The sequence below is a fragment of the Ambystoma mexicanum genome, chromosome 14 (assembly GCF_040938575.1).
Source record: "Ambystoma mexicanum isolate Mex_15411 chromosome 14, UKY_AmexF1_1, whole genome shotgun sequence".
In the NCBI taxonomy this organism is placed as follows: Eukaryota; Metazoa; Chordata; class Amphibia; order Caudata; family Ambystomatidae; genus Ambystoma; species Ambystoma mexicanum.
In genome coordinates this window covers 595,303,447-595,324,816 of record NC_090940.1, presented here as the reverse complement: position 1 = coordinate 595,324,816, position 21,370 = coordinate 595,303,447, and the positions used below count along the sequence as shown (strand labels likewise).

The 21,370-nt window shown below is 46.9% G+C and overlaps 1 protein-coding gene across 2 annotated transcripts in view; it reads left to right on the top strand.

The window, feature by feature from the left end:
• The window catches only part of PTPN21 (protein tyrosine phosphatase non-receptor type 21), a 308,385-nt gene that overhangs the window by 203,029 nt on the left and 83,986 nt on the right, over positions 1–21,370 (top strand). For both annotated transcript variants that reach the window (XM_069637952.1, XM_069637951.1), the window contains 3 exons: positions 14,224–14,364; positions 19,826–20,044; positions 20,224–20,352. In XM_069637952.1, the coding sequence (XP_069494053.1) occupies positions 14,224–14,364; positions 19,826–20,044; positions 20,224–20,352 (489 nt within the window). The remainder of the gene's footprint in view (positions 1–14,223; positions 14,365–19,825; positions 20,045–20,223; positions 20,353–21,370) is intronic.

Below are 21,370 nucleotides of genomic sequence, written 5' to 3'. Positions count from 1 at the left end.
GCCACTGGAAATACAGCTCATGGGGTTGAAAAGAGGAAAGAAAGTAGTAATGAAGGATCCAGGAAGCAATTTAAAGAGTTGGAGCTGGAGGTTAATAAGAAAGATGTACATTCACAGAAGTTTACAGTTGCGAACCATGGAGAGTTGAAGGATTTAACTTCTGCTATCGCTACAACATCCTCATGGTCATGGTTAGCGGGGGCATTGGGTCGTCCTGGAGGGCGTTAGACTGTTAGGGAAAAGGAGCTGAACCAATTGAGGATAGGCTGCTGGATCACTAGAGGGTTTTGAAGTTTGTTTGGGGGTGGGATGCTGGCTCTGAATGATCTTGATATCCTTGTGTTCCAAGAAACTTGGTTAAGGGAGCCACCTCAATGTGATGAGTATGTGGTGTTCTTAAACCCAGCACCAAAAGGGCTGTTGGGCCGCCCTTTTTCTGGCCTATTGATGATGATAAAGAACGACTTGGGATGGTCAGTGACGGCCACGAAATGCCCCATCTCTATGTCCAGGCAATATACCTAAAGAATGAACAGGAGGGTGGGAACTTTTCTTAGGTATTGCTCAATGTTTATTGGCGAGTCAATATGGGGAAGGACTTCGACTTTACAAATTCTATAACTAACTTGATTGATGAGGCTGTGTGTGAGGTGGAAGGAGTTAAGATAGTGTTGTGTGATGACCTCAATATTAAATTGTTGGATAAGACTGGGACAGTGTGTGATAAGAAGGAATTGAAGGAAAGAGAGAATGAATGGATGCTGAGCATGAAGCTGCGTGAAATGCACTTGGTAAATAGTCAAACAGAGGGAGATATTCCTGGTCGCCCGACATGGAGGTGTGGATCACTGACATCCTGTATTGACTACTGTTTTATCTCGAAAAATCTTAAGGAGAGTATTGAGAAATTTGTGGTTAGTCCCCAGTCCATCAGTGATCATGACTTACTGACCATGTGTTTTGGAGGTGTAGGAGTTAGTGGTTTGAAGGATGTAATGGAAGAGGTTGAATTGAGGAGCTGTGGGCTTCGTCTAAGATTGAAAGTTTATGAGGTCAGGAGGATCAATAGAGACTATAATAGCCAAGTGCTGATGGATCCTGGGAATATGGACTATAGGGGTCTCCTCAAAGAGTTCTCTAAGCCAGGTGTACGGAAAGGGGATTTGCCATGGTCAAAAAAGCATGTATATGACCAGGATCTAGTTACAAAAAGAAAAGGTATGCGCAGAGCATTGAAACAGATAAGGGGTGACTCCTGCTCTGGGAAAAAAGAAAGGATAAGAAATATTCGTCAGACCTATAAAAATTGGTGTAGAAGCACACATTTGCGTCTCCAGCAAGACGCTGAGTGTATGCTGCAAGCGGTCTGTAAGAAAGACTCCAGAGCTACATGGGAGTTAATCAACAATGGTGGTGTATTCTGCCACGAGAAGTCCTTGGTTATGGTGGCTCAGTGAGATTGGATCAGCCACTACAAATCCCTGTTTTCTGATCCGGGTGAGGGTCTGGCTACTCCCAAAGTCATGGGTAGGGATAGATGGAATTTTGCTTTAGATGACCATGATGTAAGCCTTATGATTGGAAAACTGAGTGCTTCCCGCGCGGCGGGACCTGATGGGATCTCGAATTATGAATTAAAAAAGAACAAAGAACAAAAGTGTTGTTCTAACGATGTTTAGACAAATCATGATTAATAGATCCATACCTGAGTCTTGGAAGGAGGCCTTAATTGTGCCCATTTTTAAAAAGGGCGATGGGCCTGGTCCCAAAAAACTATCGGCCTATCGCCCTTTTGGATGCAATGGGAAAGCTTTTTGCTTCTTCTGCGTTTCCTGAAAAAATGGGCGGAAGGGAATGGAATTTTGGACCCTAGGCAAACGGGTTTTGTAAGGGGAGTGGGCACCTCCTTAAACCTCTTCCTATTGAATTTACTAAAAGAAAAGAGCTTGGAGAAGGGATCGACACTGTTCTTGGCCTTTATGGACCTCAAACAGGTGTTCGATAGTGTATTGAGGAATCATCTGTGGGCGAAATTTCGTATGTGGGGCTGTCCGGTAGATCTGGTAGAAGTTATTGAAGCGCTTTATACCAACACTTCGGTCCAAATTAGGTTGTGTGCAAAGGGGACATTATCTAGTAAAAATGTTCACCTATCGAGGCTTGAAAAAGGGGTGTGCTCTTGCGCCACTCCTGTTTTGCCTATATATTTCTGACTTGGGATTGTCTCAGGTGAATGTGCCTTTCCGCCGACAGTTAACGGAGCCCAGGTACCGTGGATCCTCTTCGCGGACGACCTGGTCTTCCTTGATTGTACCCCCATGGGACTTAAGCATCATCTCCAAGCTTTTGAATTGTACCTCAAAAGTAATGGTATGAAAATTAATGCAAAGAAATCTAAGATTCTGCCGATGAAGAACGCAAGACAGGTAAAGAAAGAGAAATTTACCTGGAGTGTGGGAGGAATCCCCTTAGAGACGGTGGATTCAATAGTTTACTTAGGGGTTACTGTCAATAGAAATGCTAATGAGGTTGCTCACTATGAATACCTATGGCAGAGAATGATTCCTTTGGTCAATCAGGGCAGGTTACTCCACCGGAAATTTTTTAAATTCACACTAATACCGATCATTACCTTTTACAAGCAGAAGGTGGCACAGATCCTAACCTATGGAGCTGAGGCGGTTTTCCGCCTCTCATATGATTGTTGGGAGAAATTGGAGGGTCATTTCTGGCGTAAGATATTACATCTGCCGAATGATCTCCCAATGTGTACAATTAGGTTTGAATTGAGACTACAGTCTTTGGAATCATTGGTAACTTGGAAGACGGTATCCCTATATAGGAAATGTGCCTTGGAGAGTGTTGAAAAACCATTTAAGATCTTGGCATTGGATAATAGGGTGGTAAAAGGACCATTTGGAGAATGGCGTAACAAGGTGGAAGCCCTTCTGTGGGATAAGGATGTGTCCGTAAATATGTTACTGTGTAATCCAATGAGTGTGAGAAGGAAGTTGTTGCTCAGAGATTGGATTACCACTTTAGATCATTGTGGTGGTAGGGGGTTCAGACAATCTGTCCGTTGAGTGGGGGAGAGTTAATAAACTCCCGAAGTTTATGATCAAATTCCCTTCATCAAAATATCGTGACCTTCTTCTCAGATGTCGTCTAAACATCCTACACACAAGAGAGATTTTGTTTAAGAGGAAAATGGCGGGGGTGGAAAATGCGAACTGTCGGTATTGTAAGAGCATTTGCCAGGTGGAAACCTCGGAGCATCTGGTAATGAACTGTGAAGCTCTGATTGAGACCCGAGCATTCTTTCTAGATGAACTCTTATGGACAAAATCAACTCTTACAAGTGGGGAATGGTGGAACTGGATGTTAATTGGTGATCAGCCCCGCTTGGTTATTGCTGCAATGAAAATGCTTGATGTTGGGCTATCCGATCAGGGGGGGAAGAGGAAGGGAGGGAGGGAGGAAGGGAGGGAGGGAGTGTGTTAATGGAATTTTGAATGGATGTTGCTGATTTTAACTGTCTAATGGTCTGTTTTCTGGGAAATTAGTGGGATGGATTTTGCTCTAGCTCATGGATGATTTTTGGAAATCGAAATGCTAAAGGTTTATTTTTTTGGTGGAGTGGATTTTCTTGTAGTTTGTGGATGTTCTTTTTGGAACAGAAATGTTAAAGGTTTATTTTAAGTGAATTATTGTTTTATACATATTTGACTTTTAAACAATAAAACATTAAAAAAAAAAATCTGTACTACACAGGTTGGTAGTGTGGTTGAGCAGCCAGGCTCATCTCAATAGGGGTCAATTTGGGCAGTATGGTGGTTACACAGAGATTCACAGTGACAAGTATTCAAATAAACACTTATTCTCAAGGTTTCTTGATTAAACAATTATTAATTTATTTAAGTCAGTTTGAATAAGCCTTCTTCTGAAGGGAGCAATATAACAGTAACACACCAATACACTTCAAAATACACACTCTTAGTTTCTCTAAATCAGCAAGTACCCATTGGGGATGGGACAGACCCTTCCTACACCCTCGGGTGACTTAAATAGCAAGGACACTGTGGACATTAATATATCACTGGTACATTTAGAGCATTACTTAGATGAGTGTCAAAGAAAAGGGTTATTAGATTAAACAATAGATCACACAAATATTCTCAAGCAGGCGAGTACTTTTTGAACCCTCCCCCCCAATGCAAAGTAAGTTAACCCCTGGAAGGATAGGTGCAACACAATGTCAGAAGGGAGCCAGGCCAGCCAATGTCAATTGGGCAAATGTCTAGGTGATCTGAAGCACTTCTTGAAGGTAAGTAAAGTCTTGCACAATGTTTTAGAAGTCTTTGCAGAAAAGAGAATCAATGTAGGGCCACAAGCTGTTTAGGCTCGTGAGAGTAGAAGATACAAGCAACTCTACAGAACAACCAAGACACTTCTAAACTGAGAACAAGTAAGGCTACACAACAAGAGGTAAGTTCTCTTAGACTGTACAGTACCTTTTGGTTAGAAGAAATGGTGTCAGCTGGCTTCTTTTCCTGTGCAGCTCTGCAGATCCTGTTGTTCCTGTGCCTCAGTCGTGGGGACAAGAGGGAGGACTTCTGGGGACTCCTGCACTGCAATGGGACTGTCAACGACAGCAACTGGAAATCTTCAAATCAGTGGCACTTCGCTGTTTTATCTCCTCGCGTCTCAAGCAATTAGCACCACTGAGGTTCTCTGGTACCACTTCGGACCTTCCCTTGCATCTGGGGTCCAGCACTCTGCTGAGGTGGCTCAGGCTTGGGCAGTCCTGCTTCCCGGGAGTCCGGAGGATCTTCCTGGAGCTCAGGTCCGACTTAAAAGCAACGCACACGATCTGGTGTCCCTCTCCCTGGCACTTTGGTTCCAACAGCAGCATCAGTTGAAGTATAGCCAGCTTCCAGAGGGTGTCCAGACGGGCTTACTTTGGAGTTGATTGGTCCCACCAACTCAAACGGAGAAGTCGTCCTTGCAGGGCTTCTCTGGTCAAGGCAAATTCGAAGCTTCAGCACAGCAGCAAGGCTTCAGTGGGCAAACCAATGGTCCAGGAGTTGCAGCAGGCGTCTCTTCCGAGTTGTTCTTCGGATTCCTTCATCCAGTGGTAGACTCTGTCTTCCAAGCCAAAAAGCCTTGCCTTTTATGCAGGTTTCTCCCATTCATTCCAGCATAGCTGCCAATCACCCAGCAGGGTGGCTCTCCTTGCCGGACCGCTAGCCGGCCAGTAACCTATCGGTGCATTCCTGTAACCAAGGGGATTAAGCAGTGGGAGTTTCGGGCATCTCCCTCACTTCCTGCCCCTGCCAGACACTCTGGAGATGGGCTTCACTCGTGAATCCCGCCAAAGGCAAAACGAACAAAGGGACCAAACCTGGTTTGGCGTGCAGAGGAAATCTCAAGAAGGACCTTTCTACAAAGAAATGGCAAAAATAGAAGACCGGGCCAATTTGACAAATATAGCACCCAAGGGTGCTTTACTGTAGCTGCGAATGCAGCCCGTGGTAAAGACACACCACAGTAGTTAAAAGTAAACCACTGCCACCAGCCATTACTCGTAGAAAGAGTAACATAAAATTCTTACATGAGAAACTAGTAACCCCTCCAGCACCCTATTGTAAGATAGTGTGGGCTGGGTCTAGAAAGTTACAAATGTAAGTAAAGTCAATTTCCCTTCACTGAAACAGTAGTTTATCCAAGAGAAGGTATTTAAACCTTTTGGCAATCTGTAAGACTTCCCTGTGCCACTGCACTGAAGGTGCCTATGGAGTTTGTCAGACTCCAAAAACCAAAAGAAACACAGAGTTCAAATCACAGACAAATACATGAGACAGTGGGGAAAAAGGTCTCACGCTCTCCAGGTTAAAAATTGAGAAGTCCTAGAGTCCAGCAAAAGTGCTGGGGACTCTAACATCGAGAGGAATTAGCACATTTCTGAGAATTCTCCCCAACAATGGCTGCCCATTACTTTTGCATATCTATGTTAGTGAGCTATATTCGCTTGTCTTTAATGTTTTATTGAGCTTATACATTGCTTTTGTAAGTATTCTTCATGTCTTATGGATGCTATGCTAATATTCTTCATGTATACGTGCAAATGTTACCTAGTAGCCGCATTCATGTTGAGTACACATTTGCTTTGCGTCTAATGCATACACTTGTACTGTCACAACGTTAGTCTGGTTACCTTTGCCATCTTCACCTTAAATTGTTTCTATCTCCTGCTGTACCTGCTTGGGGTAAGGGTGGTACAGTTGTCTTAGTACATAACTTTGTTCACCTGTGCCGTATTGAGCGGGGGGAGGGGTAGACGCGATGGATGACTTATTCATCTACCTATCAGTAGGGGGGGTGTTAGGAAAGATTTTCTTTTTGCACCTTTCCCTCCATAGATTTCTATGGGACCCCTTTTTTCTTGTTTTGAGCCCTGACCTGGCTTTTTGGAGGTAAGTTAAGCCTTTTGCTTTACTTTGCTTGCTAGTTTTGCTCATTCTTATGGGGAAATTAATCAGTACTGAGAATGTTTGTATTGTTACAACTCCACACATTGTATAGTGAAGTGGTACTTTATGTCCTTATATTTTTCTTTCTGATGCTTGTTAATCTGCTTAGAATCGCATGCTGTGCATATGGTCCGACATCCAGTGGTAACCGCGGAGTATTGCATCTTGTCTTTCGGGGGACCGAAAGGGGACGTCGGCATAGGCGTGTCTGAAACATTATCCCTATCGTGACGTGTGTAGTACCCAAAATCCCTCACATGCCGAGGTCCCTCAGATTGTTTTTTTCCGCCCAGATAACTGGTCGCCCTATAGCGGAGCTCTTCATGATACATTGTTTATCTTACCGAATTGTCGGTTTAATCCCCGTTAAGTCACTTCGCCCATCAAGAACATCTTCGACTAAGACTATGGGGAATCGTCTACGGCTGTGGGTTCTGGCGCCTAAGATCCGGCGTTCGGACTTCCACGTGGTCGGGCCTTCTGGCCGGCCTACACAGTAGGGAGAGTGGGCTCTGGGTTTGCCATACTGTTAAAAATTATGTCTTTCCTCTTTTCCACTGCTTTACTTTTTGGTCTGGTCACCCTTCCCTTCCCTTCTGCTATGGAAAGGACTCCATTTAGATTCTGCCCTGTGTGTAGGGTCAGATATCTGTGGAAAGACGAGCACACGTCGTGTAATGCTTGTCTCCCCCTAAAGCACGACGAGAAGCGGTGTTCGGCGTGTAAACTCCTTCGACCTAAAACCCTTAAGGAGCGCTGGTTGAAGCGGTGGGCCGCGTACGGAATGTCACGCGTGGAGCCTCCCTCCCCTGCCGCGACACCAGCCGAAAGTGACGGGGGTACATCGGATGACCAAACGTCCAACGCGGACGTTATAGACCTTGAGGCGGACTATTCTAGGGCCGCCACGCCTGTCCCCGACCCTTCCAGGCTCGACTCCGGTCTTGATACAGGGATCACCCGGTGACGGGGCGTACAATCGCACCGCAGAAAGCACACAACCCAAGCGCCCTCCTCGATGACTTCGTCGAAGAAGGCGAAAGCGCCAACGGGTCCGCTGGAAACTTCGGCGGCGCCCACGGATCGGTCTGATCCGAAGCCTTCCCCGCATCCGCAGCAGCGCATGACGACTGGGCATAACAAACATAACAAGGGCGCTACTCCCCAAACTACACGCGCCGAAGTTTCAGAACAAGAAACTTCGACGGTTTCCAAGGCCCGTACAGGCCCGAAAACTACGAGTAGGCCTCTACCTGAGAAGCCATCCGCTGGCCCTTCTGGAGCCGCGGAAAGCCATTTTCACTGCCGACACATCATCGGAGGCGTTGTCTCCCGAAGATTCGGTGACCATCCGTAAGAGCATCAATAGGATTGCTACGGCGGTGGGCCTAGTACCGGTTCCGCCCACAGTTATGGGCCAATCCGCCAGAAAGTTTTCCACGGAATTGGAAGACGATCCCGAAGTCTTACGAAGAAAGCCAGGTACCCCTCTCAAGCACCCTGAGGAGATCCTCTCAACGCCCTAGGGCGGAGAACATGGTTCCTACTCAGCTAGGTCCATTTGGGTCATCCAAGTGGACCACGGAGCAATTCGAAGGGTGTATGGATCGGCTGGAGCAGTTTTTCAGGGTTTCTTATCAACCTCCGCTGAAAAAAGCTTGGGTAGACCCTAACCCTCAAACACAAGATGTCCAACACCAAGTTGACTATCAAGAAGATGTCCAGATGGACACGTATAGAGACAGCTATACAGAAGAAGAGGAGTCTTCTTTTCTCGACAACTATGGGGAAGATCGAGGAGCAACGGACAACTGGGAGGACACCCAGCAGGACGATCACAACTCGGATATCGTCTGCCTCGACTCTCCCACATCCACCCCGATTCGACAAGCTTCCCCGGTGGATGATCAATTGGCTTTCAACAACATGTTGAAAAAAGCAACAGAATTCTTTAAAATTGCCACACTTGAAGCCTTGCCCGAACAAGATTTTGTGGAGGACATTATTAATGAAAAGCCTCCGGCAAGCCAGTCTATCCCTCTCTTGAGCTCTGTAAAGAGACGGCTGGCCCCTTCCTTACTCACACCCGCTCAGACTAGGGCTGTGAACCCAAGGGTCAAAACTTTTCCGACCCTCCCTCACTGACCCGCTTTATATCAAAGGACACGCAATCCCAGACTCGCTGGTGGTGACCAACACTCGCAAGAGAGCAGGGGTTCCCCTTGCCACGGGAGAGTCACCCCCGGACAAGGAGTCCAAAAGGTTGCATGCCTTAGGCAAACGGGTTACGCCGGCGGCGGCCTATACCGTCCGGATTGCCAATAACACTACGTTACTGGCAAGCTATGCCGATGCCCAATGGAGCCTACTCCAGGAAGGCCTTCAAGAGGTTCCGGAACCAACGAGAGCCAAGCTTCTCGCCATTGTCTCGGAGGGCAAACTTGCCAATCAGAATGTGATAAAGAATACCCTGGACACCGCAGAGACAGCAGGCAGGTCTCTCGCAGAGGGTACTCTCCTAAAGAGGCACGCGTGGCTGCGCACGTCGGGCTTAAGGCCTGAGACCCAGGCATCCATTATCAAAAAACCCATCGAAGAGGCCAACCTCTTCGGGAAGGCGGTAGACGACGCGTTGGAGACAGCCAAGAAGGAGCACGAGACTATTAAGTCGCTGCACCAAATTTCCCAGAAACCCTCTTCACAGAGGGGCAGTAATTCTCGGCGGTCCTTTCGAGGACAAGCCTGCGCCGCTCAAAATAATTTCGGCACGGGCAATTTCAACTCAAGTCAACCTGCTGCAAGCCCCACTTACTACCCCCAGAGGGGTCAGAAGCGCGAAAGAATAGAGGCAGAGGCTCCAATTCCAGAGGAGCATCAACTTCGGGTCAGAAATGATCACCAAGTCCAGGTCCCCTCCCATGTCTCCCCGGTCGGGGGGGCGATTAACATCTTTCCTCAAGGCATGGGAGGGGATAACTTCAGACCAGTGGGTCTTAAAGACGGTCGCCCACGGTTACTGCGTGAAATTCGCCCGACCTCCACAGTTCAGACCGCCGAAACATTGACGCCTTTCACCGGAACATCTGCAGATCCTGATCCAAGAGGTGGAAGCGCTGCTGGGAAAGGACGCCATAGAAGCCGTCCCGATTCTTCAGGTAAACAAGGGTATCTATTCAGTGTACTTCCTTGTACCCAAAAAGGATCTCACCATGCGTCCTGTTCTAGACCTGCACCCAGCGAACAAGTTCATAAAGCCCCAGAAGTTTTGCATGGTAACACTGCAGGAGGTGATCCCATTGCTAAAACAGGGGGACTTCATGACAACATTGGATATGAAAGATGTATACTTTCATATTTCAATGCTGCCAACGCACAGAAAATTCCTAAGGTTCGTTATTCAGGACAAACACTACCAGTTCAAGGTACTCCCCTTCGGCATAGCCTCGGCCCCAAGGGTGTTTACCAAGGTCCTGGCAGTGGCACACCTGCGCAGACTTTCAGTTCCAATTTACCCTTACCTCGACGATTGGCTCATCACGGGGGACTCGTTCGACGTTTGTTTTTCGAATACCCAAAAAACAGTAGACCTACTCTTCAGCCTGGGATTTTCTATCAACGAAAAGAAATCCAGCTTAGTCCCCAGCCAAGTAAAACAGTTCCTGGGGGCTCTAATTCGTACGGAAGACAGTCTAGTCTTCCCTTCCAGCGAGAGGGTTCAGAACATGCTCTCTCAGGTTCCTCAGTATGTACCCAGTCGAGAGGTGACGGTACGCAAAGCTATTTGTTTGCTAGGGATGATGGCGTCATGCATATACTTGGTCCCCCACATGCGGCTGCGCATGCGTCCCATGCAAGAGTGGCTCAACAGCCAGTGGTGTCAGGCCAGCGGAAAATGGGAAGATCTGTTAGTTGTCTCGCCAGCCCTCGTTCTCTCTCTGCAGTAGTGGTCGAGGGAGAACCTCTTGAAGGGGAAAACCTTCACCACCCTTGCAGTGGAAGCCACTCTCACGACAGACGCATCTCTCACAGGGTGGGGGGGGGGGCCCCCCCCCCCCCCCCCCTCACCTGCTTCAACAGACAGCGCACAGAGTGTGGTCCCCTCAGGTGGCGTCCAACCATATAAACCTACTGGAGCTACTAGCAGTGTTCAAAGCATTGAAAGCCTTTCAGGAGCAACTGCAAGGGAAGACAGTGCTGGTCCTAACCGACAGCACAACAGCAATGTATTACCTGAACAAACAGGGGGGCACTCACTCTCCAGGGCTATCCAAGCTGTCCCAAAACATCTGGATATGGGCTCTCAAACACAAGATGTTCCTGATATCCCAACATGTTCCAGGGGAACTCAATCTTCTGGCAGACGTACTCAGTAGAGATTTTCCTCTGCCAGAAGAGTACGAATGGCGACTGCACGAAGACATTGTATCTAACACGAATGGCGACTGCACAAAGACATTGTATCTAACGTCTTCGAAGAATGGGGGTTTCCAGAGGTCGTCATGTTCGCTACTCGGGAGAATGCCCAATGCCAAGATTACGCCTCCAGGTACCCCCAGAACCGATCCAAGGGGAACGGTCTCTGGATAACTTGGTCGGGGAAATTTGTCTACGCTCCCCCCCCACCCCTCCCCCGACTCCCCTTCTGAACAAGATAGTACCACAAGATGCACCAGGAACCAGTCACCATGATTTTGGTGGCTCCCATGTGGGCCCGCCAAACTTGGTTCGTGCACCTGATGGAAATGTCCCTCTCCCGACCAGTCAAGCTGCCCTGCCCGTACAACATGTTGTCTCAGGACAGGGGGGAGACTCTGCACCCATGCCCACAAACTCTGAACTTAGCAGCCTGGCTCCTGAGGTCATTGAGTTTGGACATCAAAGATGCATGGACATACTGAGGGAGGCAAGAAAGCCTAACACACGTTATTGCTATGCCAGCAAATGGAAACGTTTTGTCATCTGGTGCAGTTCCAAAGGCGTCAATCCCACCGATTGCTCGCCTTCACACATTGTGTTATATCTAACCCATCTGTTGGACTCTGGGTTAGTCTTCAATTCCTTAAAGGTTCACCTTAGCGGGATTGTCAGCCTACACCACGTCACAGCAGAAGGTGTGGTGGTGGAAAATACCCGTGATTAAAGCCTTTATGGAAGGGGTTAAAAGAATGTGTCCCCCCATCACTCACCCAGCCCCTGGGTGGGATCTAAATGTGGTTTTAACTAGGCTCATGGGTCCCCCTTTTGAGCCTATGCATAAAGCTAGTCTGAAAGACCTGACTTTCAAGACAGCCTTTCTAGTAGCTATCACTTCTATCAGAAGAGTTGGCGAACTACAGGCCCTCTCGGTTTTGGACCCCTTTGTTACAGTCCACAAAGATAAGGTAGTTCTGCGCACTCATCCCAGATTTGCGCCGAAATTTATTTCGAAGTTCCATGTGAACCAGTCAATCGAACTACCCACGTTCTTCCAGAGACCTACTAACATGGCCGAAAGAAGCCTTCACACACTAGATGTGCGCAGGGCAGTCATGTTCTACATGGATAGAACTAAACCACTGAGGAAAACTAAACAATTCTTTGTTTCAGTGGCAGCTGGTAGAGAAGGGGATCCTGTCTCTAAATCGGCAATATCAAGGTGGATTGTCAAATGCATCATACTATGTTACACTCTTGCAAAGAGAGAACTGCCCTTCAAGCCTAGAGCACATTCTACTCGAGGCACTGAGGCATCCATAGCATTCATTGCAAATGTTCCCCTAGAGTCCATTTGCAAAGCGGCAACCTGGAGTTCTGTACACACCTTACTAAACACTACTTCCTAGACACTCATTCTAGGTCTGATTCTCAGGTGGGACAAGCAGTACCAAGACATCTTTTTTCTACTGTTTCTTCTCACAACCCACCTCCAACTCCGGGTACTGCTCGCTAGTCTATGCACAGCATGTGATTCTAAGCAGATTAACAAGCATCAGAAGACATGCATTACTTACCGTAAAAGCATTTCTGATGATTGTATCTGCTTAGATTCACATGTGCCCTCCCTGCCTCCCCGCTCGGGGTGGAAGGAACATAGACTTCTTACTACTTTCTCTCTTCATGTACTCACTCACTATAGCCTTGGGCTCCCTCATGGCAGAAAAAATACAATCGGAGGGACCTCGGCGCGTGAGGGATTTTGGGTACTACACACGTCACGATAGGGATAGTGTTACAGACACGCCTATGCCGACGTCCCCGAAAGACAAGATGCAATACTCGGCGATTACCACTGGATGTCGGACCATATGCACAGCATGTGAATCTAAGCAGATACAATCATCAGAAATGCTTTTACAATAAGTAATGCATGTCATATAATAGCTTTTTGCTTACTTATCAATGTGCCTAAGACAAGCAGACGTGACATTTTTACCGTTTTTGGGACATTTTGCTTGTGCACTTTTGCATTTACTGCAAGCTGTTACTAAAGGTGGCGAGCACCCCAATAGGGGCCTGCCACGGGGTTCATCGCTTGTGCTTTGGCCATATTGTCTTTTGGCCTTCTTCCTGCCTTCTTGGCTCAGGAAATGGCTTATATGGATCCCTTTCCCGGGGAGAGCTGTACTAGATTGATCAGGTCTGAAGAGGCAATTTTTCACCATAGTGTCACATGGCTTAAAGGCCAGATTTTTCAATCTTCTCACCAAGGGGGGGAAGAGTAGTTATTGGGCTGACCGTTCTGCTGCAGTCTTATCGAGGCCAGACCTTTGCTCAAGGGATGAGAAAGGTGGCACAGATGCAAAGTTCTACGATGACTTTGCCGAAAATAAAGCAAGTCCTCCGCCTCATCCAGGGGGACGATGCACATGAAGCATTGTATAACTGCAGGACAATAATACTCCAAAGTGAAGTGCAGAATTACTAGTGAACCCTTCTCAAAGAAGAGGACGATCTTATTTGAAGCCGAGCGTGGCCTCAAAGATGTAGCGACTGCAAATATGGCAGTTTAATGACTCTGCCCCCTGTCTATATGGGGGTTGAGCCTCAGTAGAGCAGAAGCAGTGACCGGAACCCCAATAAGTATTGATAGAGCAGCACCACAGTTAGGAGTTGGGCGAGATCTCATGAATATTAATGAGGAGTATCCTGAAAACCTGACATGGCCCAGAGTTGGACAACCCTGCTTAGTGGCCAGTGTGTGCATATTGGCTGGGTAACGATAAAAATCAAAACCACCAAGTGCATGAAAACTGGGACTGTGAAACTTTATTGACCAGAAAATCATCTTGGTTTCTTGGTGCTGAAGATGGAGAATTTCCTTCTATAAGATAGCGGCAGGGGACGTCTTGGATAAGCACCTTTCCAAGGGCAAAGGAGAACACATTGCAGAGTCTTAATATTAGCACATTTCCCAGGAACACTAATGAATCAGGACACTTTACTCGAAGAGGTTAAACCCCCGCTGCCAACAGGCAAGAGGAGGAATGTTGATGAGCCAGGGTTTAACATTCCTTTCATTCTAGTGCAGCTTGGACAGAATGCACAAGGCAAAGTCTGGCCACGGCTGCCGTGCCACCGGCCAGACGGGGAACAGGATGATGCATGGAGATCTTCTATGCAGTTCCATACATGCCCAAGTTCACAAAGCTTGTATTCCTCCTAACCCCTCTCTGTCACTGCTCACTAATACAACACTCAACTCTTATCGTTTTAGGGCATGAAAAAGACCAACAGGACCGAGGCCAAGAAGATGGGCCCGCTGAAACTGGCAGCCCTGAATGGGCTGACCCTTTCCCGGATGCCACTGCCGGATGAAGCCAAGGAAGAGCCGGCCCAAGAAACCAACGATGAGCGGGTATGTGGGCACAGCAGGGCATTCTGTGGAAATGTATTTTATGTGGCGTGGGGCGTGGGGCGAGGGGGGTGGGGGGGTATGGTTGGTGTTTGCACCTCCTACCGGAATCGCTGTGCAGCCAGCCATGATGGAGGGCGGAGTGGAGGCGGGTGGGGTGAGGGGAGTGTACTGCTTAGGCTCTGAGCTTGTGCAGTGCAAGCTTGCCACATATTAGAGTACATTATGTAACTCGTGAGCTATCCTCTAAGAAAAGCCATCATACAGTCAGGTGAGCTATGGCCTTCTCTGTACCACCTGCCAACAGTGAAGGAAGGTCCACTCAGTCTATCATTGCAAACCCACTTTTATCTAAAGATATAGATCTGCATTACAGGTGACTGCTGTGTCTAAGATATGTGGCAAGAATAGCTGGGTGCTGGCCGCTAGGCGACCCCAAATGAAAGTATCAATGAATAACTCTTAGTAGGTACGTCTAGTTGGTTAATGCTCTTGTGAATTAAAGTCTTAACGTCTGACCCCAATAATAGTCATACAAAATAAGCCTAACTACTCTCTGATCTGTTTCATCTGTATGTCAGAAGGAACTTTGTTCCTCTTGGAACTCATGAAGTGTACAATCTTAACCTGATTTTGTTGAGTTTTTAAGTATTTCTTCTAATTTCTCAGAGATTTGGGGTCCAAACATCATATAAATCATGTATTTTTAAACTATTAGAAAGGAACCATTCACTTTGATTATCTACATAGCCCCCCTTTAGACCGGTCGGTATGCTTCTTTGCATTGAGAAACGGCACCTTGTAGATCCACAAATTACATGCGAGTCATGACAATAAAGACAATAGTGTAATATAATAATGCGACTTCTGTATGCATCTGTGAAACTTGTCAGCAAAGGGAATACTTTCTGTTGGAAGTTGTAGGTTACGGTCTAAATGCCAGAAAGCTCCCCTTTCAGAGCCGGCGACACCCATCACAAGGCACAGGTGAGTGGTTGCTGAAAGCTTCCTTTGCCCTCCACTTGCCACACTGGGCCCTTTCGGTATACCCGGTTACCACTGCCATGCCCCACTCTGACCACCCTCTTCTACTAATTTGCCCCCCATTGACCACTGCCCGATACTGTTGGGTCACCAAGCATCTGGTACTCTGGTCTGCACTGTACTAACCAGGACACCTTACTAGCCACCAACAAGAATAGAGTACTTCCTCGCTACCCTATTGCAAACTCCATCACTCCCACATTTCTGCATATAATCCTTCACACACAACTTCACATGTCCACTATACAAAGTCACACCTATTGGCTTTGTCAGTGGTGGGCATGATTTCTCCTGTTGCACGTAAAATACTTTGCTTTCCCCCTGTCATTTAAAATGAGCACAGAATACATATGTGTTTTATAAAAAAAAAACTTTCTGCGTGAGGGGAACGACTGGGCAGATCATGCGTGCAAGAGCTCACAAATAGATCTGACTATGTAGCCAATGTTGGCTATGTGGCCAATGTAGCCAATGTGTTTGAACAGCATCTAGGCCTTGTGTAGTATGTTCACGAGTAGGAGTGTCATCAAGCTGTCTAGCCAATGTGTTTTCACATGCAAGTTCAGCATCTAGGCCTCCTGTAGTATGTTCAGGAGTAGGAGTGTCATCAGGCTATTTGGCCAATGTGTTTTCACATGCAAGTTCAGCATCTAGGCCTCCTGTAGTATGTTCACGAGTAGGAGTGTCATCGGGCTGTGTGGCCAATGTGTTTTCAAAGCAAGTTCAGTATCTAGGCCTCCTGTAGTATGTTCAGGAGTAGGAGTGTCATCGGGCTGTGTGGCCAATGTGTTTTCACATGCAAGTTCAGCATCTAGGCCTTGTGTAGTATGTTCACGAGTAGGAGTGTCATCAGGCTATTTGGCCAATGTGTTTGAACATGCAAGTTCAGCATCTAGGCCTCCTGTAGTATGTTCACGAGTAGGAGTGTCATCGGGCTATCTGGCCAATGTGTTTGAACATGCAAGTTCAGCATCTAGGCCTCCTGTAGTATGTTCACGAGTAGGAGTGTCATCGGGCTATCTAGCCAATGTGTTTGAACATGCAAGTTCAGCATCTAGGCCTCCTGTAGTATGTTCACGAGTAGGAGTGTCATCGGGCTATCTAGCCAATGTGTTTGAACATGCAAGTTCAGCATCTAGGCCTCCTGTAGTATGTTCACGAGTAGGCGTGTCGTCAGGCTATTTGGCCAATGTGTTTTCACATGCAAGTTCAGCATCCAGGCCTCCTGTAGTATGTTCACTAGTAGGAGTGTCATCAGGCTATTTGGCCAATGTGTTTTCACATGCAAGTTCAGCATCTAGGCCTCCTGTAGTATGTTCACGAGTAGGAGTGTCATCAGGCTATTTGGCCAATGTGTTTGAACATGCAAGTTCAGCATCTAGGCCTCCTGTAGTATGTTCACGAGTAGGAGTGTCACCAGGCTGTGTAGCTAATGTGTTTTCACATGCAAGTTCAGCATCTAGGCCTTCTGTAGTATGTTCACGAGTAGGAGTGTCATCGGGCTATCTAGCCAATGTGTTTGAACATGCAAGTTCAGCATCTAGGCCTCCTGTAGTATGTTCACGAGTAGGAGTGTCATCAGGCTATTTGGCCAATGTGTTTGAACATGCAAGTTCAGCATCTAGGCCTCCTGTAGTATGTTCACGAGTAGGAGTGTCATCAGGCTATTTGGCCAATGTGTTTTCACATGCAAGTTCAGCATCTAGGCCTCCTGTAGTATGTTCACGAGTAGGAGTGTCACCAGGCTGTGTAGCTAATGTGTTTTCACATGCAAGTTCAGCATCTAGGCCTTCTGTAGTATGTTCACGAGTGTCATCGGGCTATCTAGCCAATGTGTTTGCACATGCAAGTTCAGCATCTAAGCCTCCTGTAGTATGTTCAGGAGCAGGAGTGTCACCAGGCTGTGTAGCCAATGTGTTTTCACATGCAAGTTCAGCATCTAGGCCTTCTGTAGTATGTTCGCGAGTAGGAGTGTCATCGGGCTATCTAGCCAATATGTTTTCACATGCAAGTTCAGCATCTAGGCCTCCTGTAGTATGTTCAGGAGCAGGAGTGTCACCAGGCTGTGTAGCCAATGTGTTTTCACATGCAAGTTCAGCATCTAGGCCTCCTGTAGTATGTTCACGAGTAGGCGTGTCATCAGGCTATTTGGCCAATGTGTTTTCACATGCAAGTTCAGCATCTAGGCCTCCTGTAGTATGTTCACGAGTAGGCGTGTCATCAGGCTATTTGGCCAATGTGTTTTCACATGCAAGTTCAGCATCCAGGCCTCCTGTAGTATGTTCACGAGTAGGAGTGTCACCAGGCTGTGTAGCCAATGTGTTTTCACATGCAAGTTCAGCATCCAGGCCTCCTGTAGTATGTTCACTAGTAGGAGTGTCATCAGGCTATTTGGCCAATGTGTTTGAACATGCAAGTTCAGCATCTAAGCCTCCTGTAGTATGTTCAGGAGCAGGAGTGTCACCAGGCTGTGTAGCCAATGTGTTTTCACATGCAAGTTCAGCATCCAGGCCTCCTGTAGTATGTTCACGAGTAGGAGTGTCATCAGGCCACTTCACCCCAGAGCCTCGGCCGCTCATGGCTGCAGGCCAGGCAGTATTTAGTTTACAGCAGCACCAGACCATGTGTGGGCCGCGCTTTCAAAGAATGTGTTGCATTGCTGTAAAATACATGTCCTCCAAATGCCTTGTTGTAGAAATGCCCAGTGCCTGTTCTTCGTATACATGAAGGGGTTAAATAGAAAAATGTGTCCCCAGTTTGTACAAATGTTTTGTATTCGTATTCTTGTTTACATTTGGCTGACTGGTTGAAGGGGCACCAATATGCCAATTGTTGCTTCTAGATGGCGCAGGCAGTTGGCATTCCATGCTGGCATATCCTCTACATGCAAAGCACTGTGATGTGTAGTGCAGGCTCCACAAGACTATAGAGCCCTCCATGCCATCTCTTGCTGAAATCAGCAAAGGGGCACAATGTCCGGGCCCGCCTCTGGCATGAGAGTCGCAGAATCCGAGTGCTTACCCACTTGCGTGCAAGTGGTGCCGAATGACGTTAAACATACTTTAGCATTCGCCCTTTCATGTATTTTTGGTTGCGGTTCTTGCGCTGGTCTTGGCATCTTTAAATGCTCTCTAGCGGAAGGCGTTCTTCTCAATATATTTTAAGTGATTGTCATTCATTTCTGGCTCTTGAGTTTTTTCGTTCAATGCATTGCTTTGTTCAATCTGCGGTTAATGGTAGTGGTGTAGGAATTTGCTGGCATTTTTATTATGGTAGCAAAGTGCTGTCCAGAGCAGTCCGTGACCAGTGTTTTGTTCCTTTTTTGGGTTGGCATGTAGTGCTTGTTTTGGGAGAGAGGGAAGTAGTTGTGAAAAACGTGCAACCTCCTCTTTTGATGGCCCTGTCGGAGCAGGCTTCAGCCCAGGTGGTGGTGTTTTTTTTCACTATCAGGCCATCTCATTTTGTTATATGGGAAGATGAGTAAGGCTTTTTTAAAGTTAAATACATTCTGGGCCAGAGTCTGCGGGAGAGCACGCGATGCACCAGCGAATATTGGGCAACACTTCCTTCTTGGGAATGGGTTCTTGGGTGAGATTGGAGACTTGTGGAAACCGAATGAGTGCCATTATTGTCTCTAGCCTTGGCACCCCAGGTTGCCGTATCCTACCGAAGTTCCGCAGAATGCTATCCATCCATGCTTGGTGATGGGCCGGCTGAATTGGGAAAGTACCATCAGGTCATTTTCTTGCGTATTCAAGTCCGAGAGAGACCCTCTAAAACCTTTCCTTTTTAAAGTCCGGTCCGTCCGTTGATTAGAGTCCCCTTAACACCTGTGATCTGGGTTGAATGGTAACTGTGTCAGCTACTGCTTTGATTTCTTCCCAGACTGAAGTGCTTCAGATGTTGGCTAAACTGGTATTAGCATAATTGACCTAAAATATTTGATTGCATTTTTGGTGACCTTTTTTTGGTCAAATTTAATTATATGGGGGTGGGTAAGGGTATAGATTAGGTTGAGGGGAACTGGGGCGGGGTGGTGTTTTTCGGGCGGTCTCCCCCTGCATTTTAGACCAAAAAAAGGTCAAATAAATTCGATCAAATGTGATTAGGCCAAATAGACCCAAACGAGCTAAACATACCTATGCTTGAGAGGACTCGGGCTGGGCTGATCAAATCAAATGTGAAGGACCGTCCACAATAAATTTCAGAATTAAAAAAACATGCAGCCACTTGAGGACATATTTCAGCAGAGGGTGTGAGGCATAACCAGAGCTGTGGCTACGAAAAATCTAAGAACCAGGAACTGTATCTCCAAACAGTGTCCTGATGTACCTCTGTTCAGTAGATGGACATTTTGGGGGTATATATACACACAATAGTTTTCTGACGCTAATAAGGCATTCCTGTTGTTTTCTTGCAGTGTAAACATTTGGAACAGCGGCTGGAGCAGGCCATGGTATTTACAGAGTATGAGGGCATCCTGAAAAAGCGTCCAGATGGGGAATGTGCGACGGCCCGCCTGCCCGAAAACGCCGAGCGCAACCGGTACCAGGACGTGCTACCGTATGACGACTGCAGGGTGGAGCTAGTGCCAACCAAAGAGAACAACACTGGTTATATCAATGCTTCGCATGTCAAGGTAATCATTTGAATGACAGAGCTTACTGCTCAGCTTTTTTTTTATACAGTGCCAGAATGATTTCTTTATTCTATAATGTTTGATGTAAGCCAATTCTCTATTGCAAACCTGCCTTTTCTTTCTTTCCACTACCTGACTCCATTCATAATGGTGCAACTCTTCTTTGGGCCTGTTTCCAGATCACAGTTGGGGGCGAGGATTGGGACTATATTGCCACACAAGGCCCGATGCAGAATACATGCCAAGATTTCTGGCAGATGGTGTGGGAGCAAGGTGTTGCCATCATTGCCATGGTAACTGCTGAAGAGGTGAGTGGATGGTCCTCTTTTCATATTTTAAAGTACGGTGCTTTTTTTTTTTAGTTATTAAAGTGCAATTGTTGGGGCAGATGGTTCCTAAGTGAGTCCCCAGGTATGTTTGATGTCTTCTTCCCTTAACTATATCTGCTTGTATCAAGGGTGAGGATTTTTTTCCCATCACTGTATGCCTTCTTCCCTTGACTATAACTGCTTGTGTCAAGGGTGAGGCTTTTTTTCCTATCACTAACTCTTTTTCTTGTGCTGCCCAAGTAGCCAATGCAGCTTCTTTATATCATTGCACCAGCCTTTGGATGTCAGAAGGCTGCCTGAAGTCCGGGTTTCCCGGGACCTCGTCTGTAACCTTTGTACACACTGACATTGGAGTGTCATCTGCTCTCGCCAAAGTGTCCTAGCAGCCTGATCCATATCTTGGGGCGCTGTCTCTTCTGAAGCTTTGGAGGGTGGCCTTCCCCAGTACTTGGTGTGGGAGTGTTGGGTGTCAACCCCGGAACTTTTTGCTGGTCTGGTAGAATATTTGTCCTTATTCCTCAGTGAGTGGGAACCTTTTTCCACACTCAGTCTCTTTTACTCTTTTTATGGTTGTCATTTTTAAGACTCTCCATAGTGTCTTTTTAATTGTATCCTCTTTGACAACTTTTGGCACGTACTGCCTATTGTTGCTGGGTTGCCCTTGCGGCTCCCCTTAACTTTCTCTGGCTACCCTTGTGAGAACTACAGTTTCCAAGGGTAGAATGGATCTTTGGATCCCTTTTTACATGTTATTTGGTGAAAGCAGCACCCCCCTCCTTATGTGGAGTGCTGGGGAGTTTTCTAAATGTAACATTTATGTTAGAGGGACAAGCTTACCTTTTTAATGACTGGTGGCAGTGTACCTTTTAACTAATTCGGTGCACCGGTACTTTGGCTTCTTTTCCCAACTACGGTAAAGGCACCTAAGGGTGGCAATTTTACCAAAATAGCCCCCTCTTCTTTTTTTGCCGTTTTAGTGTTCCTTGCCCTTTCTTGT